At 44.0% G+C, this 27,355-nt stretch overlaps 1 protein-coding gene across 5 annotated transcripts; it reads left to right on the top strand.

Annotated features, from left to right (window-relative positions):
• Nucleotides 1-1,908: 1,908 nt before the first annotated feature.
• nsd1b (nuclear receptor binding SET domain protein 1b) lies at nt 1,909-26,478 on the top strand. 5 transcript variants are annotated; one of them, XM_084374024.1, is made up of 24 exons: nt 1,909-2,013; nt 4,052-4,932; nt 7,981-8,119; nt 9,163-9,335; nt 9,583-12,634; nt 14,914-15,026; nt 15,158-15,413; nt 15,792-15,892; nt 16,106-16,148; nt 16,436-16,695; nt 17,622-17,759; nt 18,137-18,260; nt 18,532-18,732; nt 18,827-19,006; nt 19,084-19,240; nt 19,436-19,641; nt 20,450-20,562; nt 20,802-20,948; nt 21,050-21,172; nt 21,261-21,377; nt 22,420-22,561; nt 22,675-22,781; nt 22,876-23,077; nt 23,269-26,478. In XM_084374024.1, the coding sequence occupies exons 2-24, from the start codon at nt 4,069-4,071 to the stop codon at nt 23,988-23,990; spliced, it is 7,680 nt and encodes a 2,559-aa protein (XP_084230150.1). In that variant the 5' UTR covers nt 1,909-2,013; nt 4,052-4,068; the 3' UTR covers nt 23,991-26,478. The 5 variants fall into 5 exon arrangements, with proteins under 5 accessions (XP_084230150.1, XP_084230148.1, XP_084230147.1 ...); XM_084374022.1 differs by lacking the exon at nt 1,909-2,013 and adding an exon at nt 2,915-3,031; XM_084374021.1 differs by lacking the exon at nt 1,909-2,013 and adding an exon at nt 3,208-3,255.
• Nucleotides 26,479-27,355: the final 877 nt, after the last annotated feature.

Below are 27,355 nucleotides of genomic sequence, written 5' to 3' on the forward strand. Positions count from 1 at the left end.
CAAAAATTCATCATCCCTACACTACCACACTATTAGGTCTTCAAAGATTTGTTATTAACAAGATATGAAAGAATCAAACTTGTATTTGAGATGAATTAGATGTACACATTTTGAAATAACATCATGAGAAAACAAAGTTTAGTTATATGTAAGCTAGGCTAGGGCGTGATGCAGCAGTTTTCTAAAAGGAAGATGGAGAGGTGTAGTTTGTAGTTTTAATCATAAAAGTGGTGTTCATCTGTGAAGATTATCTTGCTGAATAAAACGTGTAATTATCATAATCTTGTGTTTGCCACAGAGCTTATTTTCAACGATTTTCAAAAATCCAATTAAAAAATCTCATCGACCTTTTGTGGAGGGGAACCAGGGTGATGCTAACTTCCGGGTTAGCCAACAAAACTATGTCACCACTCTTTTAGGTCTTCAAAGTTTTGTAATTAACAAGATATGAAAGAATCAAACGTGTATTATCGATGAATTAGATGTACATACCTTGAAATAACGTGAAAAAGTTGAGAGTATGTAAGCTAGGCTATAGCACGAAGGACGTTACATTAAAACCGGACGTGACGCAGCTGTTTCATAACCGGAAGTTGTTGGTTAGGAGGCCAATATCACTATTAATAACCTAGTAGTATATATTTTATGTTTTTGTTGTGCCTTGTTTGTATTATAGGCTGTTTTTTTAACACTTTCTCTGGACTTAGAGTCTGAAAATGGCACTGACGTCCCCCTCGGGCCTACTACTTGTGTTTTGCTGCGGTGTCACATCTGTCACATCTCTCCGGGGACTTACCGACGTGTTATCAGAGCTGAAACTCGTTTTAAAAACAGCCGCGGTGCTTCGTCAAAACCAAAACCTGCTTTGACGCGGCAATGGAAAGTCCGATAAGTGGAAACTGCTGCTGACTAACCGGCTCAAATGAGACTTGAGACCACATTAATAGCTGGTAATGACACCGGGACATGCGCAGTGCTGCCTGTCCGCGGCGCTGTTCTGCGCAGCACACAGACCCGCAGCAGGCCCTGTCCTGTCTGCCCGTCTCTCGCTCTCTCTCTCCTTCCTGTCTGTCTCCACAAGTGTCTCTCTCTCTCGTTTTCTCACCAAACGCTTGTCTGAAAGGCAGAAAAATTCACCTCAAACCCTCCGTGTTTCCGTCTCAGCTGAGATGGTGGAGGGGGGGAAAAAAGGAAACACCGGAGGGGAAGTGGACTCACCGAGCGCATTAAAAACCCAACACACTCACATTAAAACAATCCTGCAGAGGCTCGTCCGTTTCTGTGGGAGCACCAGTGACACAAATCGTGCTTCATGCTTGCTGCTTTCTTATTTCTACTTATTCGTTGTTAAATCTTCACAGAGGAAGAGGAAAGGAGGAAGGAGGAGGAGGAGGAGGAGGAGGGTGGCGACCGTGTCGATCATCAGCGACCGATTCCACATCGCCTCCCGGTGACAAGAGAGGAGTGTGTGTTGAGCAGAGGGGGTATTTTTACACCTGAAACAACCCCCCCATGTCCCCATATCCGCCCTCCATGTCCCCACACACCAAATCTGCACCCATAAAAAATCAAAACCCCACCAACAAAAAGGCTGAAATCTCGCCTCAGCCTTCAGCTCGCGGCCGAGAGCTGCAGTTGTTTTTCCCTCTCACCCCTTCGTTTCTGGAAAAACAGACAAAAGCTGACCGTCTTTGTTCCCCCCCCCCCAAACAGTAACCAAACGACGCTTTGAGTGCCATTAAAATGTTTTCTGCTGTCAAGACGCGTTTTTTGGGGGGGCACACACAACAACGCACACACAACGCACACAACTGTGCCTCGGTCTCCCCCCTGTCGTGGCAGAAAAACGCTCATAAGACAGTGACTTTGGGAGGCATAGCATGTCAAGAGAAATGTTCCTGTCGTGGCATGGCTGATTCAAGACTCAGAGCAGCCTCCAGAAGCACATCCAGAGCCCAGCAGAGGTGCGCTTTGAGGCTCAGTTTCTCCGTGGCTGGGTGAACTTTATATCGAGTATGTATTAACACTTTGTGGCCTGTTTTTTTTTTTTTTTTTTTTTTTTTTCCTCCTCTAAGGCTGGAGGACTCCATTTTGAAGGGACCGGGTGTGCAGCCAGAGACTACAGAGCAGCAACTCGTCTCAGGGAAAAAGGAAACCCATCTGTGTTTTTTCCGGGTAGCCTTCTTCTACTGCTGCTGCTGCTGCTGCTGCTGCACCATTTCTTCTCAGGCGTGGTGGACATTTTTCTGAATGACTTCATTTGTTTTGTTTATTCTCGTCTCATCATCTCCAGGCGCAAGTGCGTGTCGGGGTGGGAGGGTGTTTGGTGGAGGAGATGTTGGCACAAGTTTGGCATGTGACATGTCACTGGTGATGGCAGCCCAGGTTTAGGTTAATAATTGATGCTTGTAATTAAGGAGAGGGGCGGGGCGATTCTCTGGAGGTGTCGTGTAGGTCGTTTTCTCCTTTTCCTTTTTCTGTTTTTTTTTTTTGAGGCTGTCACCTAAAGATACATTATTTAATTTTTTTTTCTTGAGGAAGGAGATTTACGGCCCCTTCTGTGCTCCACGCTGTGGACCGGGCTGGGGAGGGAGGCAGTGGTGGTGACGACTGGCAGTGCGCACAGCAAGCAGGCAAAGGGAGAGAGAGAGAGAGAGAGACTTTCAAAGGGGGCAGGCAAGAGAGTCTGCAGGCAGGAAACAGAGCAGAAATCCAAAGACGACGAATTATAAAGTTGCAGTTATCACAAAGCAAAAAGGGGGAGTGTCGCTGGAGGAGCACAACACGCCTGAATATCTGTTCCAGGGGCCGCTGGACCAGGCTTTAGCGCATGTAGAGAGGAGGGAGGAGGAGGGAGGAGGAGAGGGAGGAGGGGGGGAGTGAGTGAGTGAGTACGTTTCACAGGATCCAGGCCTAGTAGTATTGCCGCTGGGACTCTCCTCATCCGCTTTCAAAAAATTGGAAATTGGCACATTTAAACGCCAAAATGAGCGGGTTGAGGGTCACGTTCGCGGTGGCCGACACCGGAATGGTAAGATTCTCGCGACAGATCCCGTGTCATTGTGCGTTTTGTGCGTGATTTTTGCTGTTTGATGCACATAGCCTGGCATCCGTCGGGGAAGGGAAGCCTGTTGGAAGTGTGTGTGTGTGTGCGTCCGTGTGCGTGTCAGTGTGTGGAGGTGAACTTGTTTTTTGCGTCGCCGTCTCGTGTTGTGTTGCGGTTCATGCGTTTTTCGTGCAAATCACGGAGCCACTGTAAGAAAAGAAAAAAAGAAGCGACACACACACACACACACATGCAGTTGCACACACCTACATACACACGCACCCCATGCACACGCGCGCGCACGAGCGGGTCCATTTTAATTCCAGTTGGTGGTCACAGCGCCGGCGTGTTTCCATCCGGTGGATTTTGACGTGACGCGCTGTAATCATCTCTCCGGCTTTAATGTGCGTGTGTGCTGCATGCATGTGTGTGAGTTTACAGGCGGCTGACCTTATCGTACTTGATGTCATTTTCATCATATCGCGATAATCTTTCACCAGAGGCTTTACAGCGAGGCTGCGGTGTTTGCGCAGAGTCTCTTTCTCTCTCCCCCCCCCCCCAAAAAAAACATGTCACATTAGGTCGATCCGCTCGACATCCGTGAGTCTGTTTACGTTTTATTTGACATCATGCGAAGATGGATTGTTGTTGTGTGCACGGATTTGATGCCTGAGCTTCGCCTTTCGCCTCGACACGTTGAAAAAATACCTCATTACCAGCTGCCCGGGACAACTTTAGATAAGCTGCAGCACTGTTGTGACCGATTGTGGGACGATGCAATGCAAAAAACCAAAAACAACAACGTGTAATTCCTCACAGCATTGATATGGTAGGATGATAGAATAAATAATAAAATCACGGCTGACCTCTGCAGACCCACAGGCGTATTATAACGGCGTAATGTAGGAAAATGTGCATTTTTGTGTTTTATAATAATCCAAACTTTGATGTTCTGATCTCAAATTATTTTGGCTCCACACTGATCATTTTCTGCTCATGTTTCAGGGAGGAATCATGCCAGCATGAGTGGGCCTTACACAGGCCCCGGCAGGGAGACTCATCAGTCCAGCTGCCCTTTGACCCCCGGCCGTGACCTCTCCACTCACTCCTGCTCCTCCAGACACAATGACCACAGGATCGGCCTAACCATGTCTGCCGCCTCCACCTACAAGCATGCATCTGTCTACGGATTTGCACAAACGGACCACTCCTCTTCCTCCTCTTCGTCCTCCTACAGTCCTCTCAGGAGGCTGCAACATCTCACCACCATGGTGAGCCAGCCCGACCTGGTGCTGCCTCTGAGGGAGCCAGAGAGGAGCTGGGAGTGGGGGGTGAATAAGAAGGAGAGGGGGAAGGAGACGGAGAGGGAGAGGGACTCCTGGGCTGATTGCACTAGCAGTGATTACTCCGGCACCAAGAACACAAGCAGGGAGGAGAGTTTTGGTAAATCTCCTGCCGGACAAAAACTAGCTAGAAGTCGAGACGCGCCGACAACCAATCGGAGCGATCCTGTCGTCTCAGAGAAAAAGACGGAAAGTTGTTTCTCAGGACCGCCTAGCCCGGCCTTCTCTCTCGACAGCAACAGCCCCTTCGCTAACGGCTTCCTCCACTTTGAATCCTCTTTGTTTGAGGACGACGATGAAGACCGGGAGACCGTCTCACCTGCCGGAGGCTTGCAGGACAAAGACGAGGCGACCAGGAACGTTCTTCAGTCCACTCCTGGAGACTTAAACTCGGACTCAAAGGCCACTCTGTCGTCAGCAAAGGTGGTCACCCGGTCCCAGTCCTCGGGTCAGCGCAGGAGATACTGGGATGGCTCAGACGACGAGTGGGACAGCGACACCGAGCTGTTCCTGCTCGGGGATAGTTCCTTAAAGCATTCAATGGCAAGTTTTACCCTTATTACCCTCAGTTAACTTGCCACAAGAGGCTTTTCAGTTTTTCAACAATAGCAACAGCTTTATTTTCTGGTCTAGAGAGACGTAATAGTAAAATTCAAAAATTGGCCTTAAAGGAGGACCGACACTCACCTGATTAGAAAGTATTTGTTGTGGTGCTGGAATACCTCCTCATACAACTCATACAACACCTCACTCTCACCTGTCATTACAGAACGGCGGTCATTGTAAATAATGGATGGGCGCACACAAGACACAGCTCCACGACTGTAAACTCTGTCGTTGATAAAACTTGACTGTCTTCTGTTTTCAAAGTGGACAAGGTTCACCTACTCCAGAGGGTTTCAGACTGTCAGGAAGTTAATTATTGTGGATTTGCAGGATTCGGCCTGCTCGTCTTCATGGTCAGCAGTTGCAGATGTAGCACTGGCTGCTCATGGAAACCCTTAAAGGAGCAATTTGTAAGATATGGCCAGAATTTAACTTTAAAAATTCAAATTTCTCTGTTTAACCAAACTAAGATGAGTTTAATTGCCGTGTTAACTCAGAAACACACACAAACTCGACATAAACGAGTGGTTTGGTTGAAATAAATCCCCAATTCACAGAGTAAGATGTGAAGATATTCTGGCTGCTGATGCCCGATACTCCTCTACCAATGCACGCCTCTCGTGTCCCTACCTGCCGTGTCTCCTCGTCCCCGAAGTCATAGTCCAGATCCACGGTCAATCACCTCTGTGTTGTATCCCCTGTCTTCAGACTGGCTGTGTTCAGCCCCAGTCTGGTGTCCAACCACGTTCACTCTCAGGCTGCTGACCCCAGTTGAGCTGGGCCCCACCTCCCATTGATGACGTCCCGCGTGATCTGAGATACCAGTCTAGACAAACTCTTGGTCCGCTGGCTCCGTGGCTAACTGAGCCATGAGCTAATTAGCTAACGGTAGCTAGCTACAACCAAGGACGTCTAGCAAAGAGCAGCAGTTGTCAGTTACTATGGTGATACGATGCCCCTATGTTTTTGGAGCTACTTCTGGCCAGATTCTACAAATTATACCTTTTCATGTACAGAAAAAACATTTGCCACAATTTGCGTCAAAAATCAACAAGTACTCCGAGCCATAACTGTCAAATCTGAGTACACAGACATGATACACATGATTGTAGGTTCAGTGTAATCTACACTTCCTGATGATATTATATTATCAAATGTCCATTGCTAATAAATGTCCATTAATCTTATTAGAAATAGTAGAAAGACATGCGCCTATAACTCCAGAACTGGCTTGAGAATCGTCCCAATTTTAAGGTTTCTCAGTGTCTCAGTAATCCAGTGATTGGTGTCTGTACGTCCATGGGTACAATGCAAACAGGAACTGCTAATAGATAATTGGACATACTTTAAACAGATATAGGATAATGAATAGGGGCTGATGTTGTAGCCACAGCTAACTGACTCCATGGCAAAATTATACCTGTTTACATCCCTCCAGAAATCATGGGGACTGTAGTACTTGAATATTTAGCATGATTCTCCTTGTTTCCTGCTTCCTGTTTTAATACTAAGATGAGCTAATTGACTATTAACTGTTGCTTCATATTCAACAGACAGACATAAGACCGAACATTTACAAATAAACATATCCCAATGTTGAACTATTCCTGTAAAATGCTCCAGCATGGGTTACATCATAGCTAACAGCCAGTGTCACCCCTCTGGCTGTTCCTGCTACATGCCAGTCATAACTCAGGCCTGCTCATGTATCCCACCAGTCCACTCAACCTGCTGTGAGCCGTTACTCCCATTTACACAAAGGATATGGTAGTGGTGCCGAGTTGTGATATTTTTTTTTTTTGCAGTGATTTGTGTTGTGGCTGGAATCCTGTTCTGGATCAAGAGAAGACGAGCTAAAATTAGAGCTTATAAAAAGACCCAAGAGAACATTGTCGGTCAGAAACTGAAGGCTTTGAGTCATTATGGACAGAGCATAAAAAGCGACAGGCCTTTTCATTTTCACGCAGTTTTATATGTGTGAATAAACTGCGCACCCACAAATGTGATAAAAGATTCAATTTAGGAATACCTAGAGCAGATGATTTTAAGCAAACAACGGTTCACATTTTGTCTTTGTTCTGTTCAGTCAAGTAAAACTTTGTGATGAAAAGCAAGCCAAAGTATCAGAGCGTGAATTTTCATTTCAAAAGACAATCTAAATTGCTTTCAATCACAGTGTTCAGCACTGAATGCAGAAAGCTATTAAAGGAAATTCAGTCATTATCTACTCAGCCCAATGCTGATGGAAAGTCAAGTGAAGTTTTGTAGTCAATAAAACATTTCTGGAGCTTCACAGCAAAACAGAGTTGCAGCATTCTCCTAAACAACTGAAGTAGATGGGGACTTGTGTAAAAAAACAACAATAAAAACCTTAAATGGCTCCATAAAGCTTGTCCTAAGTGTCCGTAAGTGCTGAGATCTCAAATAGATTTGAAAAGACATTATCATAAACGCACTTGATGCACGGAAAAAGTTGTGCCCTGGCTTCAGACGGGCTGCACACTAACGCTTTTAGCTTAGCAGCTACAGCGAAGATTTCAGCTTTAAAACTGGACTCGGTAACAACTTGTCGAATCAATTTGGGAACTTGGGATTTCTAGAGACTTGGATTATGCTGGAAAAGCTGTCGGGAGCCATTTAATGTTTTTGTAGTCCCTAACTACTTCACTTGTTTAGGAGAAAGCTGAAGTGCTGTTTTGCTGTGAAGCTCCAGAAATGCTTTGTGGACTACGAAACTTCACCAAAATTTCCACGGGCATGGGGGTGAGGAGATACTGATTGAATTTTAATCACAGGTTCACATTTCCTGCCATAATAGCTCAGGCAAACACTAAGCGTAGCCTAGGCAGGTCAAGCAGGGTAAAACAAATCCACTGAGCTGATCAGAAGAAATGCTTGTTACATTGGAGTCAGACGTCGTCTTACCACTCATTTTCATACGTCTCATTGCAGCTTTTTTCTCCATTGTTATGTTGTCAACAACAGAACAGCCTCAAGAAAAAGTCTTTGCCGCCTGTGAAGTTTTCAGAGGGTGAAGTTATTTGGGCAAAGTTCAACCGAAGACCATGGTGGCCCTGCGAGGTGATCGTTGACCCCGTAGAGGGAATCTATCACAGAGTGAAAGGTGGGACTGGAACTGACTTACCTGTTGCTTTCAGCAGTGAGATGTGCTCAAAAGGATTATTTTGGTCATCAGTTAATTGACATCCCCAAATGATAATGGCAGAGCTGCGTTGTATCATAAATTTTGATTAACAGTACATTAAGAAGCTGATTAAAACAGTGTTTGAGAAAATGAATTGGGACGTAAGATAGCATGTTGAGAAAAGAACTGTAAAAATGTGTAGTTATTATGTTGTAAACTGTTTCATTTAGTAAAACATGCCATTACTGACATGACGTATACTGCTTTAGGTCAGTTTACCAAGTGGAGAGAACCATCATAACAGAAAAGTTTACAAAACGTAAGCAAATGAGATAATAGTTTTATTTTTTTTAGAGATAATAGGATTATCCTTGTGTCTCAGCAGGTTGAGTTAAAAGTGTTGGTATTGTGAATTTAAAGGGCAACTATCATGTGTTTACAGGTCTTGGGGAGTACTACTGCATATGTGAAAAAAGTAGTATAAACCCCTTTTTCAAATTGCCTTGTGGGTAATGTAGGTGCCAGGTTTTGAAAAGCAGTCCACTGGTCTGGCAGTGGTGGACTCATTGTGAACTGTTTAAAAACAAATGATCAAAATTGATATAGCAGAACCAGAGATATCACAATTCAACTACTGAGTGACATCACTAGTAGTAATTTACCAGATCACATGCAGCATCCTCTGGAGCCACAAAAGGCTCTATACTATTTTTTCACCTATGCAGTGGTACTCCTCTAGACCTGTAAACACTTTAATGTGTAAAATTGGTGGAGTTACCCTTTAAGTTTCAGTTTTGCAGATTTTCTGCCACTATTAAATCATATATACATTCACTGTAAGAACAAATGCACTGTACAGTCCTCTTATCAGCTGATGATTAGCAGTGATGCAGTCAGAAAGTTCTGTTTTCTGGCATATTAAACTCTGGCTGAGTTGATGGTTTCCTGTACTTCCTGTGCAGGATGATGTGGTTTTAATTTGTATCACATGAGATTGAGGCTGATGTCTGTTGTTGTCTTAGAGCCCAGTGAGCGGCCCGGTCGGCTCTACCATGTCAGGACCTTTGGGGAGCCTGTGGAGCAAACCTGGGTGGAAGAAAAATCCACTCACACTTTTCATGGAGGGTTTGAATTCGAACAGCTCCCCCTGCTGCGCCGGAGGGGGAAGCAAAAGGAGCAGAACCACAAATACACTGTAATTACCATATTTTAAGAGTTTTTTGAGAATTTTCTGAGTTGCTACTTGCATGCCTTAATAAAAAGTGAAATCATCATTGTTGGGTGATCATCATGTTGGACAATAAAAGAAAGTTTGCACGCAACAACAACAACAAAATGTAGTTCTTTCTCTTTAAAACATCCTTGTTCAGCAATTACTGAAGTTACGATGGTGATTTTGAGCAAATTTGTCGGTAAACTAATAAATTTGTCTTTTTCTGCAGATTCCAAAGCGCTTTCAGATCTCTTGGAAATCCAGCGTGGCAGAAGCTGAATCTCTTCTCCCAGAGAGATCCAAAATGGCTTCCTTCATTCCATCATCCATAGATGATGCCTTCCACGGCAATTCCACACCGGAGAGAGTAAACAAGGCTGATCCAATCTTCCCTCCTCCTTCTTCACCAACCTGTCCTGAAACACCACACTTGACAAATGGATCCATTTCATCCCCTGAAGTGTTATCACCAATAACAACTCCAGCAAAGCCAAGCACTTTAAAGAAATCATCTGGCAAGAAGAAACCAAGTAAATCGTCAAAGGACGTGAATAGTAAACACTCTAAAAATACTTTGCATAGTAGCCCTGATCAGTCTGATAGAGACAATGGAGAGTGCCCATATTCTGACCTCGACTCAGTCCCGAAGATTTTGTGTCCTAAAGCGCTGGAACGTCAGTCCAAGGTAGTAACAACTCAGCCATCCGTCACAGTTGTCAAAGAGGTGAAGAAGCAGCCAGAGATTCAGACTGGTCTTTGGTTCAGTAAATCAGGCAAAGACAGACGACCTAAAACAACCAGTCCGATGCCAGACCGCACTCTCTTTAGTAAGGTGTCCTGTAAGAAGAAGAACTCGTCTGTAGTAAGTAAGAAGACACTGGTTCCTGGTGCCTCATCCTCTAGTGGTGGGCCCAGTGACCAGTCAGGGTTGTCAGACAAACATAAGACTCTGGTACCTGCTGAAACAGTTCTGGCATCTGAAGAGTCGGGACATTTGAAGTGTAAAAACAGCTCAGTTGCTAATAGGTCTTTTGGTACAACTGGCTGTCCCACTGGCCAGTCAGGATCGTCAGACAAGCAGAAGTCCCTGGTCTCTGTTGAGGCGGCTGTGCCCTCTGACAGGTGTGGGTATTCAAAAAGTAGACATACAATCAGCGACACAACTGACACTGTGAAGGGCACAGCGTCTGACCAGTTAGGTAGCTCAGATGTTAAAAAGGCTTTAGAGCCCAGCATGACAGTCAACTTCAATGACCAATCCAGGTTTTCAGAGAATGTCAGTCGAAAGGAAAATTCTGACATGAGAGCTAATAAAAAGGTTGATGTAATTGACAGGATTCCGGACAAAGCAGAAAAAAAAGAAAGTAAGTATCTAGCATCCACTACTGACCAATTAGCAAGGCCGGAAAAGCAAACAAGTGTTGTCCCTAAGTGTAGGCTGCCCTTTGTCAAATTAATACGCAAGGACATAAAGGGAAAGAAGTTCCTAAACTCCAGTACCACTGACCAACCTGGATCTACAAAGAATGAAAAAACCCAGGATACTAATGCTTCTAAAATGTCCTCTAAACAATTGGATTGCTTGGACAGCAAGACACGTGTCTCCATAGATAAAGAAGCCAGTTCAGAACCCATAAAGCTCTCCGTCAAGAAGTTAAAAGCAAGTGGTGGGGCTGGTATTCTTCGTCTCTCGTCAGAATCATCACAAGGGAAAACCATCGTTGCCTCCAGTGAGTTGGGTAACCTGGAATCAGAAAGGATACCTGTTTTAAATGTGAACCCAAGCAAGGTGGCTAACTCATCCTCTAACCAATCAGACCAGCCAGAAGGTAAGACGACTCCTGACTCCAAAGTAGCAAGCATTTCTTCTGATCAGTTTGGTAGCTCACAGCAAAAAATTACCACTAGTACAGTTTTTAATACGACTCCTTCGCCTTCTCACCGGCATGGGAATTCAGAATGTAGGAAGGCGCATGTACCCGAAGGCCTGTCTTCTGAGAAATCCAAGAAAGTTCTCCACAAATCAAAGCAAGTTCCAGATAAAGTGAGTAAAATCCGACTACCCGAGCAGCCTGCCCACCTCCCAGCCAGCAATCGGTTGATGACCAGAGCCTTGAAGGCCATGCAGGAGGCAGATCAGAAGAAGCGTGAAAGAGTGCGAAAGGAGGCTGAACAGAAAGAACTCGTGAATCCGCACAGAAAAGCTGAGAACCTTGCGTGCAACAATGCACGTAACTCCACTTGGAATCCTGAGGCCAAACGGGAAAGTTGCACTAAAACAAAATCTCTTAAATCTCCCTGTAAAGACAATGGCAAGTATGATCAGGACACTTCTTCTAGCTGTAGCACCTCTCCCTTGGTATTTTCTGATTCCGCTGACTTTGAGGCTGAAGTCAAGAGCGAAGATGAAGACCTCTCGATATCCTCAACCCCACCAATGGACTTCATACCCCTCACTTCTCGGGTAAAAGCAAAGAATGAAGATCACTCCTCTGACGTATGCTCCTCATCATCACCTTCCTCGCCATTTTCTTTTATGAATGCCTTTAAAAACGTGGAGGAGGTATCCTTCCAGTCCCTGACAAATGAGGGTGATGGTAAACCCGTCTCTTTCAAAGCAGACACCAACTACAAGTTCAGCACTTTTCTCATGATGCTGAAGGACTTGCATGACACTAGAGAGCGGGATGGGACTCCCTTAGAACTGGAAATTGGGCCACCCAGTGCACATGTTAAGGAGGAACCCTTAGTGATGCCTGGGGAAGCTACAACTGCTAGCCAAGATCAACAAATTGAACATATTAAAAACAATTCAAATTCAAGTCCAGACAAAATCACAATCGCACACAGTGGAGTCAGCACAAGTCGAATAACCAAGAGGCCCTACCACAGAAGGGGCAGCTCCACTGGGTTCAAAAAGAAAGCCAACCGCAAAGTGCCTTGTCGTCCTGCTAGGTCTGGACCTGGTTTTCCAGGACTGGAATCCTTGCCAGCAACAGACTCTTCATCAGGATTGGATTCCAGTGTCCAGTCCCTGTTGGAGATACAGACCAGCGGCTGGGAGAGGCAGGCAGGAGGAGGTAGTGAAGGAGTGATTGGCGAGAGGAAGGATCGGAGGTGGAGCAGAGTAAATGAGAATCTACAGAACATGGTGCCTTTGGAGCAGAGGGGATTCAACACTACGCTGCGCCAGGAACAGCCGAACGGCCTTGTTGCAGACTGCACTGAGGTTAACACAAGCTTGATGCGGAGTGCTGGAGAAGGCGACAAGGCTGCAACAGGTAAGAACAGTCTAGTTTAGAGTCTGCCCTAAATAGTGATGCACAGTCTGGTCCAGATCCCCCAAAATTATATATAAAACATGCACAAAGACCAGCTGAAAATGCCAAACTTTCAAGTTGATCATATTTTGTACACGTACAGCATACCAATCATTCAAGTACGTAGGATTAACCAACCAACGAAATACCCCTTGCCTCGCCCTCCCTACGGTGGCTGCTAAATATGCGAAAGGCCCTCTCTAGAGCCATTGTTTGGTTTGTACATTCTGGGCTGCTGTAGAAACATGGCGGTACAACATGGCGGACTCAGTGGAAGAGGACCCGCTTCCTCCTCTAGAAATAAAGGTCTCATTTAAGGTATTTAACTAAAACACAATGTTTCGTGATTTCAGGTGAATGTACACTGATAAAAACATAGATATGAATATTATATTCCATTTCTGCCAGTGGATCCTCCTGAATCCCCCTTAATCCTTCACACTGGACCTTTTAAACACAGACGTAATACATATATTTTTAAGTTACTTGCGACTTCCGAGGATACTATCATCTGTGATGTCCATTGGATTAATAAATGTCAATGAATCCGCTTAGAAAAGAAAAAAGATGCTCCTTATAACAAGTTATCCTTATCCGAAGCAACATAATTTGGTAATAGACGTGTACATCCATGGATACATGGCAAACAGAAACTGCTGATGAAGAATTCGACTTGGTGTCAGATTTTGAAAACCCACGCTGTAGATAAATCTGGAACGATAGCAGTGTGATGACTGGAAAGAGCAGAGGGCATTGGTTTGCTGGAGACACTTTTGAGCCCTCAGTGCAAATAACGAAATTGAGGGCTTTGGCATGCTTCTTCTACTCTTGGTAACAGGTTTTTCTTTACACAAATGAGAAATGTTGCTTCCATCTGCTAAGAGTTTTGCTGTTCAGCATTACCATTACCTCATTCTTACTAGATTAAATATTAAGCATATTTCACCCAACATGACTCTTGGCTCGCAAAGTTGAACAAAAACCAAGTCACACTCTGGAATACTTTAACCAGCTGTATTTTGGCCGATGACTAATCTAAGCAAGGGAAGTGGCAGGGAGAAGGGAAAGCTTTCCTGGGCACAGCTGCTTTGCAGGCCCAAGAAATGCTAATATATGCTAATGCATCTGCTAATATAAGCAATGACAAGCACATTTTATTTAGAACCAAAATACTAACCTTTACTCTTTAAAATGAATACAAAAAAGATAATGTATTTATTGTTGCTTTAATAAAATGTAGCCTGTGTTATAATGAAAACCACCTCTCCTGAAAATGGCATTAAAATGTCAAAAGTGCGCTGTGGTCAGCTGGTCACACAACCCTGCGAAATTTACTGATAGAGGCTGAAGAGACAGCAGTATCCAGGAGGCTAACATTACGGCTAATGTTACAAGCCATGAGTCCGTGCAGGAGCTGCCACCACCTGTGATGCTGATTATAGCCAAGATGTTTATCTAAGGGAGAGACATAAACATGTGTTGACATAACTAAAGCAGATCTGGGCCCATTCACTTGACCTCCTCAGAAGCCCAGCCATTTCTGTTAGTGGACCTGATCCAAGCTAAGAAGTCATATTTACGGCTTGGATAGCCGGATGCATCTCAACAGCTCCGACCTCAAAGACAGCTGCTAGCTGATCAGCAGCTTTTAAAGCACAATATACTGTTTTTTAGCTCTTCAATCTTGTTTTTGTGTTATTAAATTAGTCTTACACACAGTACTGTTCAACTGTGGACATGTTGCTTCTGTGTTTCTATGTGCATTTTACTGGTATCAACTGGTATTGCTAACAGTGGCTAACAGTGGCTACTGGAATGCAGTCAACTCGGGTATAAAGTCATTCCCAGCTCTGACTCATATTTCTGAGGTTATTGTAACAACAATAGCACCGTGGTTGTATACAGATTAACAGCAGATTGTCATGTGGTAAAACCTAGCGCATAAAAGGGAAGCAGGGTCGAAGCGCTGACTGGTTTAATCACTATGAATGTTGGTTATGAACATAGACTACATCACAGCCAGTAATAAATCTGAAAATCAAACAGTTTGAGCATCACTCGTTCGCCTCTGTAGTCGTGTCATCAGTGCAATGTACTCGCAGATAAAAGTTATTTGACAAAGGGCTGTGTAGTTCAGACTAGTGAGTAAACCTGTGTGGAAAGACGCTAGAAATTGTGTGCTACAACTATAAACAACAGAAATTTTAAAAAGCTAGTATTTTCTTACACGTGTTTTTCAGCACATAAGCGAATAAGAAAACCAAGCAAGAGGCTGATTGAATGGACTGAAGAGTACGATCAGATTTTCTCCACGAGGAAGAAAAACAAAAAGCCTCTCCAGTTGATTGGAAAGGTAAAAATGATACAATGTAAGATCTGTTCCAACTTTTTGCATGATACTATGGCATTAAGCATTCAGTGTCACTTTTTTTTAAACCTTGTATTTTGGGATTGGCAGTGAACTGACGTCATTTGTTTTCTCAGGTCACTCAGCCCGTTACCCTCGTGTCTGAGCCCCCGGGATCGGACAAGGACACGCATGAGCACCCGTCCTTGAACTTGCTTCCTGAAATACAGACGCCGCCTCCTGAGGAAATCGCTGCAACGACGCCCTCTGAACTACAAATTCCCAGCACTGAAAACACATCCCCCCAAGATGCACCTGTGCTTTCCATCGACACGCTAACGCCTCCCCCCGAAGCCGATCCTTCGCTGTCAGAAGGCCTCGTCAAAGACACCGGTAAGGACGTGTTTGCGTATCTTTCTTTGCAGCTTAACAGCATTCACAGATAAAAAATGTTAGTCTTCTTGATAAGCGTCAGTAGAGTAAATGTCCAAAAGTATGTGGACACCAGAACAATACATCTTTATGTGAACATAACAGTCTGTACTCTCCTGGGAAGAGTTAAAAAAAAAAAACTTTTCCATCAAGAAATTTACTAAAATGAATTCAATAACAGGCAAATCGAATGAAGATAAACAAAATGATTGATTACCAGCCTACTGCCCAATCAAAAATGAGCTTTCACACTCATCTTTTCCTTTTGTGTTGATTCAAGCAAGCGGCATAAAACTTATTTAACATTTTGCGTTATTTTATGTGATGTTTGATTCACAGGAAACGCTCCTGTGCTGGGGAGGAAGAGGAAGCGGAAACCCACTCAGAAGATCTTGGAGTATTGTCTGGAGGCAGAGGCTTCAACTGGTCCCAAGAAGAAGGTACGACATGGTGTTCTGTGATTGAATCATCCTTTAGGGAAGAGAGGTTTGCATTTAACTAACGAGCAAAACAAAACATAATGTACTTCAAGTCTGCAACAACGTTCAATAACATGCAAGCTGCAGGACAGGATGGCTTGTTGTACAGACAAGTCGCCACCACTGACATCAGTTTGACATGAACAGTTTTTGATTATGTTTCTCTTGCCACAGGTCAAAACACTGAAGAACAATTCAAATCCTGCTCCTCAATCAGGTTGGTGAATCATCTTACAGCAGCGTTTATTATACTGTTGAGTAATTCATTGTGATCGTGTGCTGCACTTTTATTTCTTTGTGACATGTAAAACTAAAGTCCTGCGTCCTGATTTTAGAAAATTAAAGAAAAATTCAGTTGGATTTGCAGTCAGAAAAATGATTGTGAAAAAATATGAGTTAAAATGACCCAGAATCGAAGAGAATTAAATAATTTAGACTTTCATGCAGTGCTGAGACTTCACTTTTTTGCCTGGGGTTTTATTCCAACGTCTTTCTTATTCACAGATTCTGCTGCACCGCCTTTAAAATCAAAGAGTAAGCAGCTCACAGCATCCAGCTCCACACCGACAACAACAGAGATTTCCACCGCTGCCCCAGCGCCCCCCGTCCAGACAGATCCTCCTCCCAGCTCTCCTGCAGCCTCCAGTCCTACGCCCGCCCCACCCGAACCCGAGCAAGTGGAGACACCATCAGCAGACAAAGAAGCTCCTGAAGCCGAGAACAATAAATCTGAAGAGGTCAAAAAGGACGCAGCAGATTCAGAGGTCAGCCATCTTTGCTTTTTCTGTTCATTCTGTATAGACCCATATTTATCAGCCCTATCCGAAGAGGAAATCAGTCTCTAACTGGCCATAACTTTGGAAATTAGTCCTCCATCAGCCAATATTTGTGTCCAAACCTGTCAGGAGTCACCAGAAGATGGCGTTCAAACAAAGATAGTGTACAAGAAAAGACATGTTGATGACTAATGAGCTTATTAAAAGATAATTTTTATGACACAAACAGTGTCAGGGACGATGCTGATTTGAAACAGCGATGATTCCTTTACAACCAATAGCTTTTTCATCAATAATCAAACTAAGAGGGGTCCTGCAGCCCTGGAGGTCATTATGGAAAACTGCAAATAAACAAGCTTGTATGAAATCACCAATTGTGGAGCTATATTGAAGACACACCGTGGATGGTCACACAGCTGAATCTATTTATGGTTAAAGCCACAAGTATCTCTCCAGCACGGCTGTTATTTACCATTATTTTTATTGTCGATTCTATTCTTGATTGAATAATTAGTTGTTTGGTCAATAAATTGTCCGAAATGATGAAATTAGTGTTTGATCAGTGTTTCCCAAAGCCCAAGATGACATCTGCAAATGACTTGTTTTGTCCACACTGCAAAAATATTCAATTTACTGTCTCAGAGGAGTAAAAGCTACAGAAAATATTCACATTTAAGAAGCTGGAAGCAAATAAATCTGAACATGCTTTCCTTTCCAAAAAGTTACTCAAACAGAGAAATTGATTTTGTTTGTATAATATCTGAAGCAGCAGTTGTCAGAAAACTACAGAAGGCTCCTTCATTACTCTCAGTCTTCTCTGAGGGAGTGTTTTAGGTTACACTGGGGACGCTTGATAAGCACAGGCACAGGTCTGTTTACTTATTTCATCATGACTTCTTCCTTCGTCTCTTCAGGGCGACCAGTCCAGCCTGGATCAAAGCTTCTCCTCCATGAAAGACGACTTGTCGCTGTGTGATGACCTACTTTTACCTTCGAGGAAGATCATCGGGGACCGAGGAGGCCCTGCCTCCATGAAGGAGAACATATGTCAGGTGAGCTCCACTGGAAGGTCCAGTTTACAGTCAGAGAAAGGTTTTTTACTTTCAGAAGCTTTCTGAGCTTTCAAGATAACTTTAGCAGTGATCTAGCAGGAAGTTTATCTTTAGGATGCTGGACTGCTGGTGACACTGTGGGTTTGTTAATGATTTAACTCCTCATGGGAACGTTGGAAACAGCCAGACTGTTATTTGTTTATGTAATATTAGAAGTATTAAAACACATTTTCCAGAATGGCTTTCTCCTGAATTGGTCGTTTATTTTGTTTTCATTGGGTTTGTCGTAATTCTTACTTTGCTTGTGTTGTTATTATTATTAATCGTGTCATCATCATATCATGTTTTTTAAAGCAGGTTGTGTTTGTTTGTTCCAGGTGTGTGAGAAGACGGGGGAGCTGCTGCTCTGTGAGGGTCAGTGCTGTGGAGCTTTTCACCTGCCCTGCATCTCTCTGGCCGAGGCGCCTAAAGGGAAGTTTGTCTGTCCTGAGTGCAAATCAGGTACGTCTGTTAATCTGCAGAGTGAAAATAATTTAATTTAATTTAATAAATAAATACATAAAGTTGATCGATGCCAATTGTGGCCCAAAGGTCCAAAGTCTGTTTAATATTTTCTTTTTTCATTTCAACACTTTTTACTTTTTACAACCAAAAACATGTTATATTTATGATGCTGTTGAACTTCATCTTATTTATTATTATTGAATTTATTACTCTCGATCTAAACAGAATTACAGGTACAACAGGTGATGATTTGTACCTTGTCTCTCAGGCATCCACACCTGCTTCGTATGTAAAAAGCGCAGTGAGGACGTGCGGCGCTGTATGATTCCTGTATGTGGGAAGTTTTACCACGGCGAGTGTATCGCCAACTTCGCCCCGACGGCGCCTGTGAACCGAGGCTTCCGCTGCTCCATCCACGTCTGTCTCACCTGCTTCATCGCCAACCCCAACGGCTCCAACATCTCTAAAGGTAAAACCAGAGGATACTCGGATCATTTACTGTGATTACTTCTGTGCACCACCCTCGTTCTAACTGTGCAGCTGTTGTTTTGCGCTGACTGCAGGTCGTCTGGTACGATGTGTGCGCTGCCCGGTTGCCTATCACGCTACGGACCTGTGCATGGCAGCAGGATGTGTTGTTCTCTCCAACAACAGCATCATCTGTCCCAACCACTTCACTCCACGCCGCGGCGTCAAGAACCACGAACACGTCAACGTCAGCTGGTGCTTCGTCTGCACTGAAGGTACGACTTTAGGGACCACGAGCCGGCCATCCTCCACATGCAGTCACTAACATGCTGTTCCTCCTCCTGTGCTCCAGGGGGCAGCCTGCTGTGCTGCGAGTCCTGTCCTGCTGCGTTCCACCGCGAGTGTCTTAACATCGAAATGCCAAAAGGCAGCTGGTACTGCAACGACTGCAAGGCTGGGAAGAAGCCTCGCTTCAAGGACATCCTGTGGGTGAAGGTTGGGCGCTACAGGTCAGTGGCCGTCATATCATGAATGATATGACATATGCTATAGATGTTTTGTATGGACTAAACAGATAATTAGTCTCTTCCAATAACTTTACAAACTTTTCCAAACCTCCAACACAGACACAAGATACCTGATCCCTCCCCAGACACTTCGTTGTACAGTTTACCTTTGCTGTTGTGTCCCTCTCCTCTGTAAAGGTGGTGGCCCGCAGAGGTCAGCCATCCCAAAACGATCCCAGAGAACATCCAGCGGATGAGGCACGATGTCGGGGAGTTCCCCGTTCACTTCTTTGGCTCCAACGACTACCTGTGGACCTACCAGGCCAGAGTCTTCCCTTACATGGACGTGGACGCCAACAGCAAAGAAAAGATGGGGAAAGGTGTTGATGCCACCTACAAGAAAGGTATCCAGCAAAATGTCTATTCATTCTGTTCAAACACCCTATTTCTGCACAGTTGCAGATAAATCTTATGCTGTATCAATATTACTTGTATTACAGTATTTGTAGAATTATATTCTAGTGGCGGCTCTGTAGGATTGTCTCTGACTCATGTAATCTAAACATTTCCAATAACTCTAGAGGGCTAGAAAATCCAAAAGTCAACATCTACTGAAAGAAAAGATAGATGTAACAATTTCCATGTGTTTTTTGCAATATGCTGCTTCAGTCCATATTTATTGGCCTTTCAGAGAAAACAACCTCACTGCAGCTTAAAGAACGTCCTGCTACAAAGGGAGATGTTGAAGAAATCACCACTTGAGTTTAGTAACAGTCATTAACGGGTTTATTTCATTTAAAAAAGACTCACTGAATCACTGTATTCAAAATCAGGATTTTGTTTGTGGGTTTTTACTTTGATTCGTTTCATTTTTTGCTGGTGATTCTGTCGTAAAATACGACATCAGACATCGGACGATTCATTCAAAGATCTCAATGTAAGGTTTGAACTGTTTTAAGAAATGATATTTGATAAAACTCGAGTTGTTTGAAACAAAAACACTGGCAGGCGAAGTTGAAAGTCCTAAGTTGACAATCATGACACCGAAGCTTTGTGCAAAGCAGCTGAGGAAAATGTGACAGCTCTTTCTTCAACAGATCCTCAAAGTGACAGCTGTCAATTGGAGTTTCTTTGTTGGCCGTGTCTTCAGTTTCTAACTGCTTTGATGACTTGCCATTGCTGAGTTTTGCCACTGTTGATCTCCGTCTTCAGCTTTGGAGGAGGCGGCTGTTCGATTTCGTGAACTGCAGGCAGAGAAGGAGCTTCGGCAGCTTCAAGAGGACAGGAAGAACGACAGGAAGCCTCCTCCATACAAACACATAAAGGTGAGGGAGAAGAGTCGTGGCTTTGTTTGATTGCTTTAGTTACGAAATTGTATCTTTCGAATTGAATTTAGTTTGGTGTCAGTGGCACTGCCTTGAGCTGTCCCACAAGGCTCCATCCTCCTACCACCGCCACACTGACGACACTCCGCTCTATCTTCATCATCAAACAATCAGCCAAATCAACACTAAACATTGTGGAGGAGAGTTCATGTTTCATTCCACCTTTCTGACTCATCCAGGTGAATCGACCAATAGGAAAGGTTCAGATCTTCACGGCCGACCTATCAGAGATCCCGCGCTGTAACTGTAAGGCGACAGACGAGAGCCCGTGTGGGATGGACTCGGAGTGCATCAACCGCATGCTGCTGTACGAATGTCACCCGCAGGTACAGAAATACCTCCATCACACTCACAAAATGTTTTTGTAGATTGATAATAGATTTGCTGTTGTCACCTACAACTCGACTGTGATCCTGTGAACCTGCAGGTTTGCCCGGCGGGTGAGCGGTGCCTCAACCAGGCGTTCACCAAGCGTCAGTACAGCCAGGTGGAGATCTTCAGGACGCTGTCTCGAGGCTGGGGGCTCCGCTGTGTCCACGACATCAAGAAGGTAGCGACGCTGCTTCGACAGTGTTACTGACTGCTGTGTGGTTTGGTGTTCAGCGATCAGGCTGAATAATTAATGTTTTTCTTCTCAGGGTCAGTTTGTGAGCGAGTACGTTGGGGAGGTGATCGATGAAGAGGAGTGCAGGTCGAGGATCAGACACGCCCAGGAGAACGACATCTGTAACTTCTACATGCTGACTCTGGACAAGGTACAGCTCAGAGCGTGTTTGTGTGTGTGTGTGTGTGTGTGTGTGTGTGTGTGTTTCCAAGAGCAACTGTGTCCCAGGTCCATACTGCAGTTTGTACTGATACTAAAAACTCATATTGGTATTACAATATCATGGCATTGAGGATACGAAAAAATACATGCATTATTCATTCTTTGGAAATAAATGTACTTTCAAAACAAGATTCACAGAAGTCGATGATCATGTTTTACCCATTCAATCAAGTAATTAATTATCTGGACAGCAAAAATAACTTCCAAAACGATCAGACTTGAGTTTCTTTAGAGCAATAAAAAAATATGTAACATAATCTGAATATGCTTTAGTGGGTAATAATGGAGTTTTGGTCCTGATCAGGACCTGTGGAAACCTCTGTCGTGGCTTGAGTCATTATGTTTTTGGGTTTCCGTATGTTACATGCGCGCACTCAGACGATATGATACAATATAATACCATATGATACGATATGATATAATACGATATGATATGATAGGATACGATATAGCACGATACAGTACGATAGACATATGATATGATATAATACAATATGATGCGATAGAATATTCTATGATATGTGAGATTTATGATATGATACGATATGATACGATGGGATCCAAAGGAGGAAATGCCAGAAAAAGTCTGAGACCACTGCCTCTGGCTTAACGGTTAAGGTACCGACCATGAATTTCAAGGCCGCCAGTAAGAGTCTCTGGAGTTTTGTTACATCCCTCGTTTCCTGTCGTCTCTCTACTGCTTGGAAATAAAAGCACAAAAATGCCCACAAAGTACTTGAGAAAAGAATCACCAATTAGCCAGCTGAGTGACTTTTCTCGAGAACCAGACTTGATTTTGAGCCATCCACCAAAATACCTCCAACAATTTCCATCTCCTGGCTCATTTGAATAAAACTCCCCTCAGCCCCTTTCATGCCACACTGGGCATGAAATTATCAAACGCGCATCAAACTCAAGTGTCCACAGGTTGAACCACCAGCATTTCTTATCGGAGCGAGTTTGTGTGTTAGGATCGAATCATCGATGCCGGGCCGAAGGGGAACGAGGCTCGCTTCATGAACCACTGCTGTCAGCCGAACTGTGAGACGCAGAAGTGGACGGTGAGCGGAGACACCCGGGTGGGACTGTTCGCTCTGGTTGACGTCGCTGCAGGTACGCTGCTTCGCAAAAAACGAGACTGAATTACTTCAAAGAAAAGTGTGTGTGTGTGTGTGTTCCAGTGTTGCTGCCTCCTTTCAGTTGTGTGTTTGCATGTGTGTGTTCAGGCACAGAGCTCACCTTCAACTACAACCTGGAGTGTTTGGGGAACGGGAAAACGGTCTGTAAATGTGGAGCATCAAACTGCAGCGGCTTCCTCGGTGTCCGGCCAAAGGTGAGGGGAGTGACACATGTATCGTTAAACATCTGAGGTACGAGTTAGATCAGAACAGGTCTTCACTAAATCACTTTCCTCCTCTCCAAACCAGAACAACCCTCCATCTGAGGACAAAGGTCGTAAGTTGAAGAGGAGGGGCCACGGCAAGAGGAAGAAGAAGGTCGTGGTGACCAAAGAACGAGAGGACGAGTGTTTCAGCTGCGGAGACGGCGGACAGATGGTTTCCTGTAAGAGGCCTGGCTGTCCCAAAGTTTACCACGCCGACTGTCTCAACCTCACCAAGAGGCCAGCAGGTCGGTGGCTTTGCATCGACACAGTAACCTTTTCTTATGTCAGGAAACACCTGACGAAAAGTTTTTTGTTGGTAAACAGTTTCAGATCAGAGCAGAATCTGATGTGACTCTGGGTGTTTATTCCTCCAGAAGGTCTGTCACACTAGCTTTTGTTTTTTTCTCTGACATTCCTGTTTGTATATCCATCGTAGGTCGCTGGGAATGTCCGTGGCACCAGTGTGATATATGTGGTAAGGATGCGGCGTCCTTCTGCGAGATGTGCCCCAGCTCCTACTGCAACCAGCACCGCGACGGCCTGCTCTTCATCTCCAAGCTGGACGGCAAGCTGTGCTGCAGTGAACACGACCCTTGTGGGCCTGATCCGCTGGAACCAGGGGAGATCCGGGAATACACGCCCCAATCCAGATCACTGACCTCAGGTTTGGGGATGGCCGTCATCCCCTCTGTTGCCTCTAACACTACCACCAGTGTGAACAAGTCCACCAGGAGGGTCCAGGACATCAGCGCCGGCGCTGGCACGTGTGCTTCCGAGTCACTTCCTGCTTTTTCCATCCCGGTACCCATCACTATTCCTGTCGCGGCGCCTGCCGCCTCGCCTCCGCCCAGCAGCTCTGACGCTCCCAGCAGCCCGCACGTGTTTGACCTCCCGCAATACTCACCCATCTCCTCGTACGAGGAGGAGAGGGATGAGGAGGAGGAGCTGCTGGAGGAAGTGGAGGAGGAGTCGGTGGAAGAGGATCAGAAATCAGATGGTCATGATGAGGACGGAGAGGCGGTGGAGGAGGAGGAGGAGGAGGAGGAGGAGGAGGGAGTGGACTACCTTGAAGAAGAAGAGGAGGAGGAGGAAGAAGAAGAGGAGGAGGAAGAAGAAGAGGAAGAAGAAGAAGAGGAGGAAGAGGAAGAAGAGGAGTAACACACAGTGGATTATAAATTACTATAGAGAGGAGGCAGGTGACAATTAACCAATCACATTACACAAGTAGCCCAGTCTGTCACTGTTTGAATCCATGTTGGATTCACGGAGGAACTTTTAGGACAAAACTAAATCGACACATAAATAAATGAACTTCATAAATTAATAAATAAATATTACTACTGTATAGAGTCATATATACATAGACAGATATTATTTATTTAGTATTTATTTAGTTTTGTCCTCGCCATCGCTCCGTTTTCCCGGACTTCGGTACAAACTTGCTGAAGAAAAACAGTGACTTTGCACACGCTGGTGCTGACTGCACCTTGATATGAGATCAAGACACATGAAATCAAAAGCAAAGAAAACTGCTACATAGAACTTTGGGTTTTGTATAAAACATATTTCACTCCGATATACTTGTTTTCGCACATTTTGACCGATTTCACCTTCTGGTTTGTTTTCAGTCGTATTTAAAGTGTCGTGTATGTCAGTAGTTGGAGACGGTCGTTGTATGTTCCCGTCAAGCTTCCTGTCGAGGTCGGACGAGCACCACGAAGAATGGGGTTTGATTTGGTCACGTTTCAATCAAACGGTGGCCCGGTTGCATCTATGAAGTTTCGTGGTGGCTCGTGTACACAAGTACCACAAAAAAACATTAATTTATCCGTGAATATACCAGTTTAAGTTACATTTTTGGATTGAATCAGTTCAATAAATTGGGATTTTACTGGACACAGACGTCGTTGCTTCCATTTACTCTCGGGTTCCTCTCGACTCCTGGATGGTGCTTCAACGGCCGAGTGCTTCACGATCAGATCTTCTTTGAAAATGTCAAAGTGCCAGATGATTGGCTGCCTGGTGTAGCCTCACGATGAGTTCACAAGACATGCGAGAAAACCGCCACTGCAGCTCGTCGAGACTGTTGAAGTGCGATGCCGTCGAAAGGAGTTAAATTTTGTTTATAAGAAGATTCAGATAGTTTTGGGATTTAAGCTGCCAGTATCAAGAAGAAACTTGCTCTAGATTCTACCATTTCATGCCAAAAAAGAAGGATTTCATTCGACAAGGATTCACTGAAGCTGACACTACAGCTGTCTCGTAGAAGGAGACGGGTTGGACTGCAGGTTTGACACTCTTGAAGCAAATGTCCTCCATCTAACACGGGGCAAAACAGAAAGTCAGTCTTGCCCTCGTGGTCGATGGAGGTCTGAATGCAGAGATAGCACTAAGTTTGTCCCCGTGTGTATGCTGTGCTCTGTAGTTATTATTTATATACAGTTCTGTGACGCACAAACGATGACGAGGGAGGTTCCCTCTTCATCTCGACTCAAACAAAAGACTTGGATAGGACGCGAGACGCTTGAAACGACGGACTCCTGTCATGATGCTTGCACTTGCAGTATGTGTTCTTGTTTCGCTCTGTCTTCAAGCTTTATATCGTCCGTGTGTTATCTGCCAATGCCTTAGAGTGTATTTCTTTGGAGATATTTTTAAGGAATGGTTTGGCACCTGTGAGAGCCAAGTGTCCCTACTAATGCCTTTTTACAGTTGCCCAACAAGCAATGTCTCATTCCAGTGTAATTATGACCTGTTAGATCTCAACCATTGACCATAAAACAACTGCTATATAAATATATAAGAAAAAGAAGTTATGAAATAAGCTTTGTACCCGCCTCATTCTTTATTTCGTTTCTTGGCCCACCATTTAGCTGCAGAGAAAACGTAGATGGGTTATCGACGCTAACGGAGCAGACGCTAGCCAACGTTAGGAGTTTAGCTCTTGTCACTTCTTACGTGAAATCCTAACCAGTAAAGCCACGTAGCTATAGCCGGGAGATATGTGGTAGCTGAATGCCAACAAAACCGTCGTCTTTCTTGGTTGATGTTCACATTTTACTGTCCTGTACGTTAGCTTAGCATTAACAGAATGAATAAGAATAGGAATAAATCAGCTGATAATGAAACAACAACAACAAAATGTGAAGATGCTGTGGTAAACTTTATTTTTCACGTTTCACAGCTAAAGCCAGAGACAGAACGAAGCCTTTTAGATTCAGCCAAGAGAGAAAAAAAAAGCGTAGGAGACACAAAAATGTCAATGTATGTTTATAGATTTACATTAAGTGATACAAAGCTAACACACACAAACAGAAAATAACTCAACTTGAGTAGAAAATATATCAACAGTCACAAGCCAGACTGTCAGAATGAATGTAAACATGTAGCAATACATTCACAGAGGAAGGTTGAACATCCAGAAATACAGAGCACACAGTAATAATGTCATCCTAACACGTTATTTGACTCCCGTCACCTGTAAAGATTGTTGTAAATCGGCTCTGGTAGTGAACTTTTCTTCACATCGCACCAAAACTAAGAATGTTCTCCTTCACATTTCATTTGTTGTTAATGACGTGATGGATTTGTTTGCAGCTGCATCAGGTGAAGACGGTGAGGAAAAAGGTTTTCCTACATCAAAATATATTAATTTCCCACTTTATCCAACACATGTTAAAAATACCCCTATCAGTGGTGTTGGAAGGCTTAGCTTGCCCTCTTCATGGTCATACCAGTCAAACACTTGATGGAAAAGCTGTAGGGACAGTTTGGCTACAATTATTTTATTATTTACTATTAAGTACATGAATTCATTGGCATTCATCTCACATTTTTGTCATCACTTCCCATTTCTAACAATCATTTTGTAGCATTAAAATGAGTTTGTTAAATTGTCCTCGACCCTGATTAGCAGCAGATTGATGGATAGATTGGCCAATTAAAAAATAACATTTATCAAAGTTCATATAAGTTTTTGCTTAAATTGATTACAAGACTGTAGCTAGGAGTAGTTATGTTTGTTGAAGGTCTGATGGTGCAACTGAAGCTTCACGTAAAAAGATTAAAAAGCCTCCAGCAGGTCGTGACAATCCCATGTTTAGCTTATAGGTGAGTGATGTTTCCCAGCTGGAGAAGCTGCTGCTGCCACCAGAAAAAGAAAAACCGACCGGTTAAAAAATGAAAATTGTTATATCAAGGTTTTTTTTCACGTTATGACAATATAGATATATTTTTATAACAAAAGTTTCTTGTCCTGTGATAAGTTTGTATGTCCTAAGACCGTGAAAATATCTCGAAATAACAACATTGATGATCTGTTTTTCTTTTTCTGGTGACAGCAATACACTTCTGTACCTAACCGCCCATAAACACATGTAGCAGGCCAGAGAAAGTACTTTAAGATCTGAATGCAGTGATTTTAAGACTTAACAGGACATGCGGATACCCTCTAATATGATTGATTGTTGATTTTATGTGGTATGTAACGATTTTCCAGCGGCGTAGCTCATCATGCTCAGTGT

This window comes from Pagrus pagrus, assembly GCF_965226575.1.
Source record: "Pagrus pagrus genome assembly, chromosome: 14".
In the NCBI taxonomy this organism is placed as follows: domain Eukaryota; kingdom Metazoa; phylum Chordata; class Actinopteri; order Spariformes; family Sparidae; genus Pagrus; species Pagrus pagrus.

Coding starts and splice junctions, on each gene's coding strand:
- nsd1b (XM_084374021.1), top strand. CDS start 3,225: ATGCGTTTTTCGTGCAAATCACGGAGCCACT. Junction 3,256..4,051: donor GTGCAAATCACGGAGCCACT/GTAAGAAAAGAA, acceptor CTCATGTTTCAG/GGAGGAATCATGCCAGCATG. Junction 19,007..19,083: donor GTGCTTCGTCTGCACTGAAG/GTACGACTTTAG, acceptor CCTGTGCTCCAG/GGGGCAGCCTGCTGTGCTGC.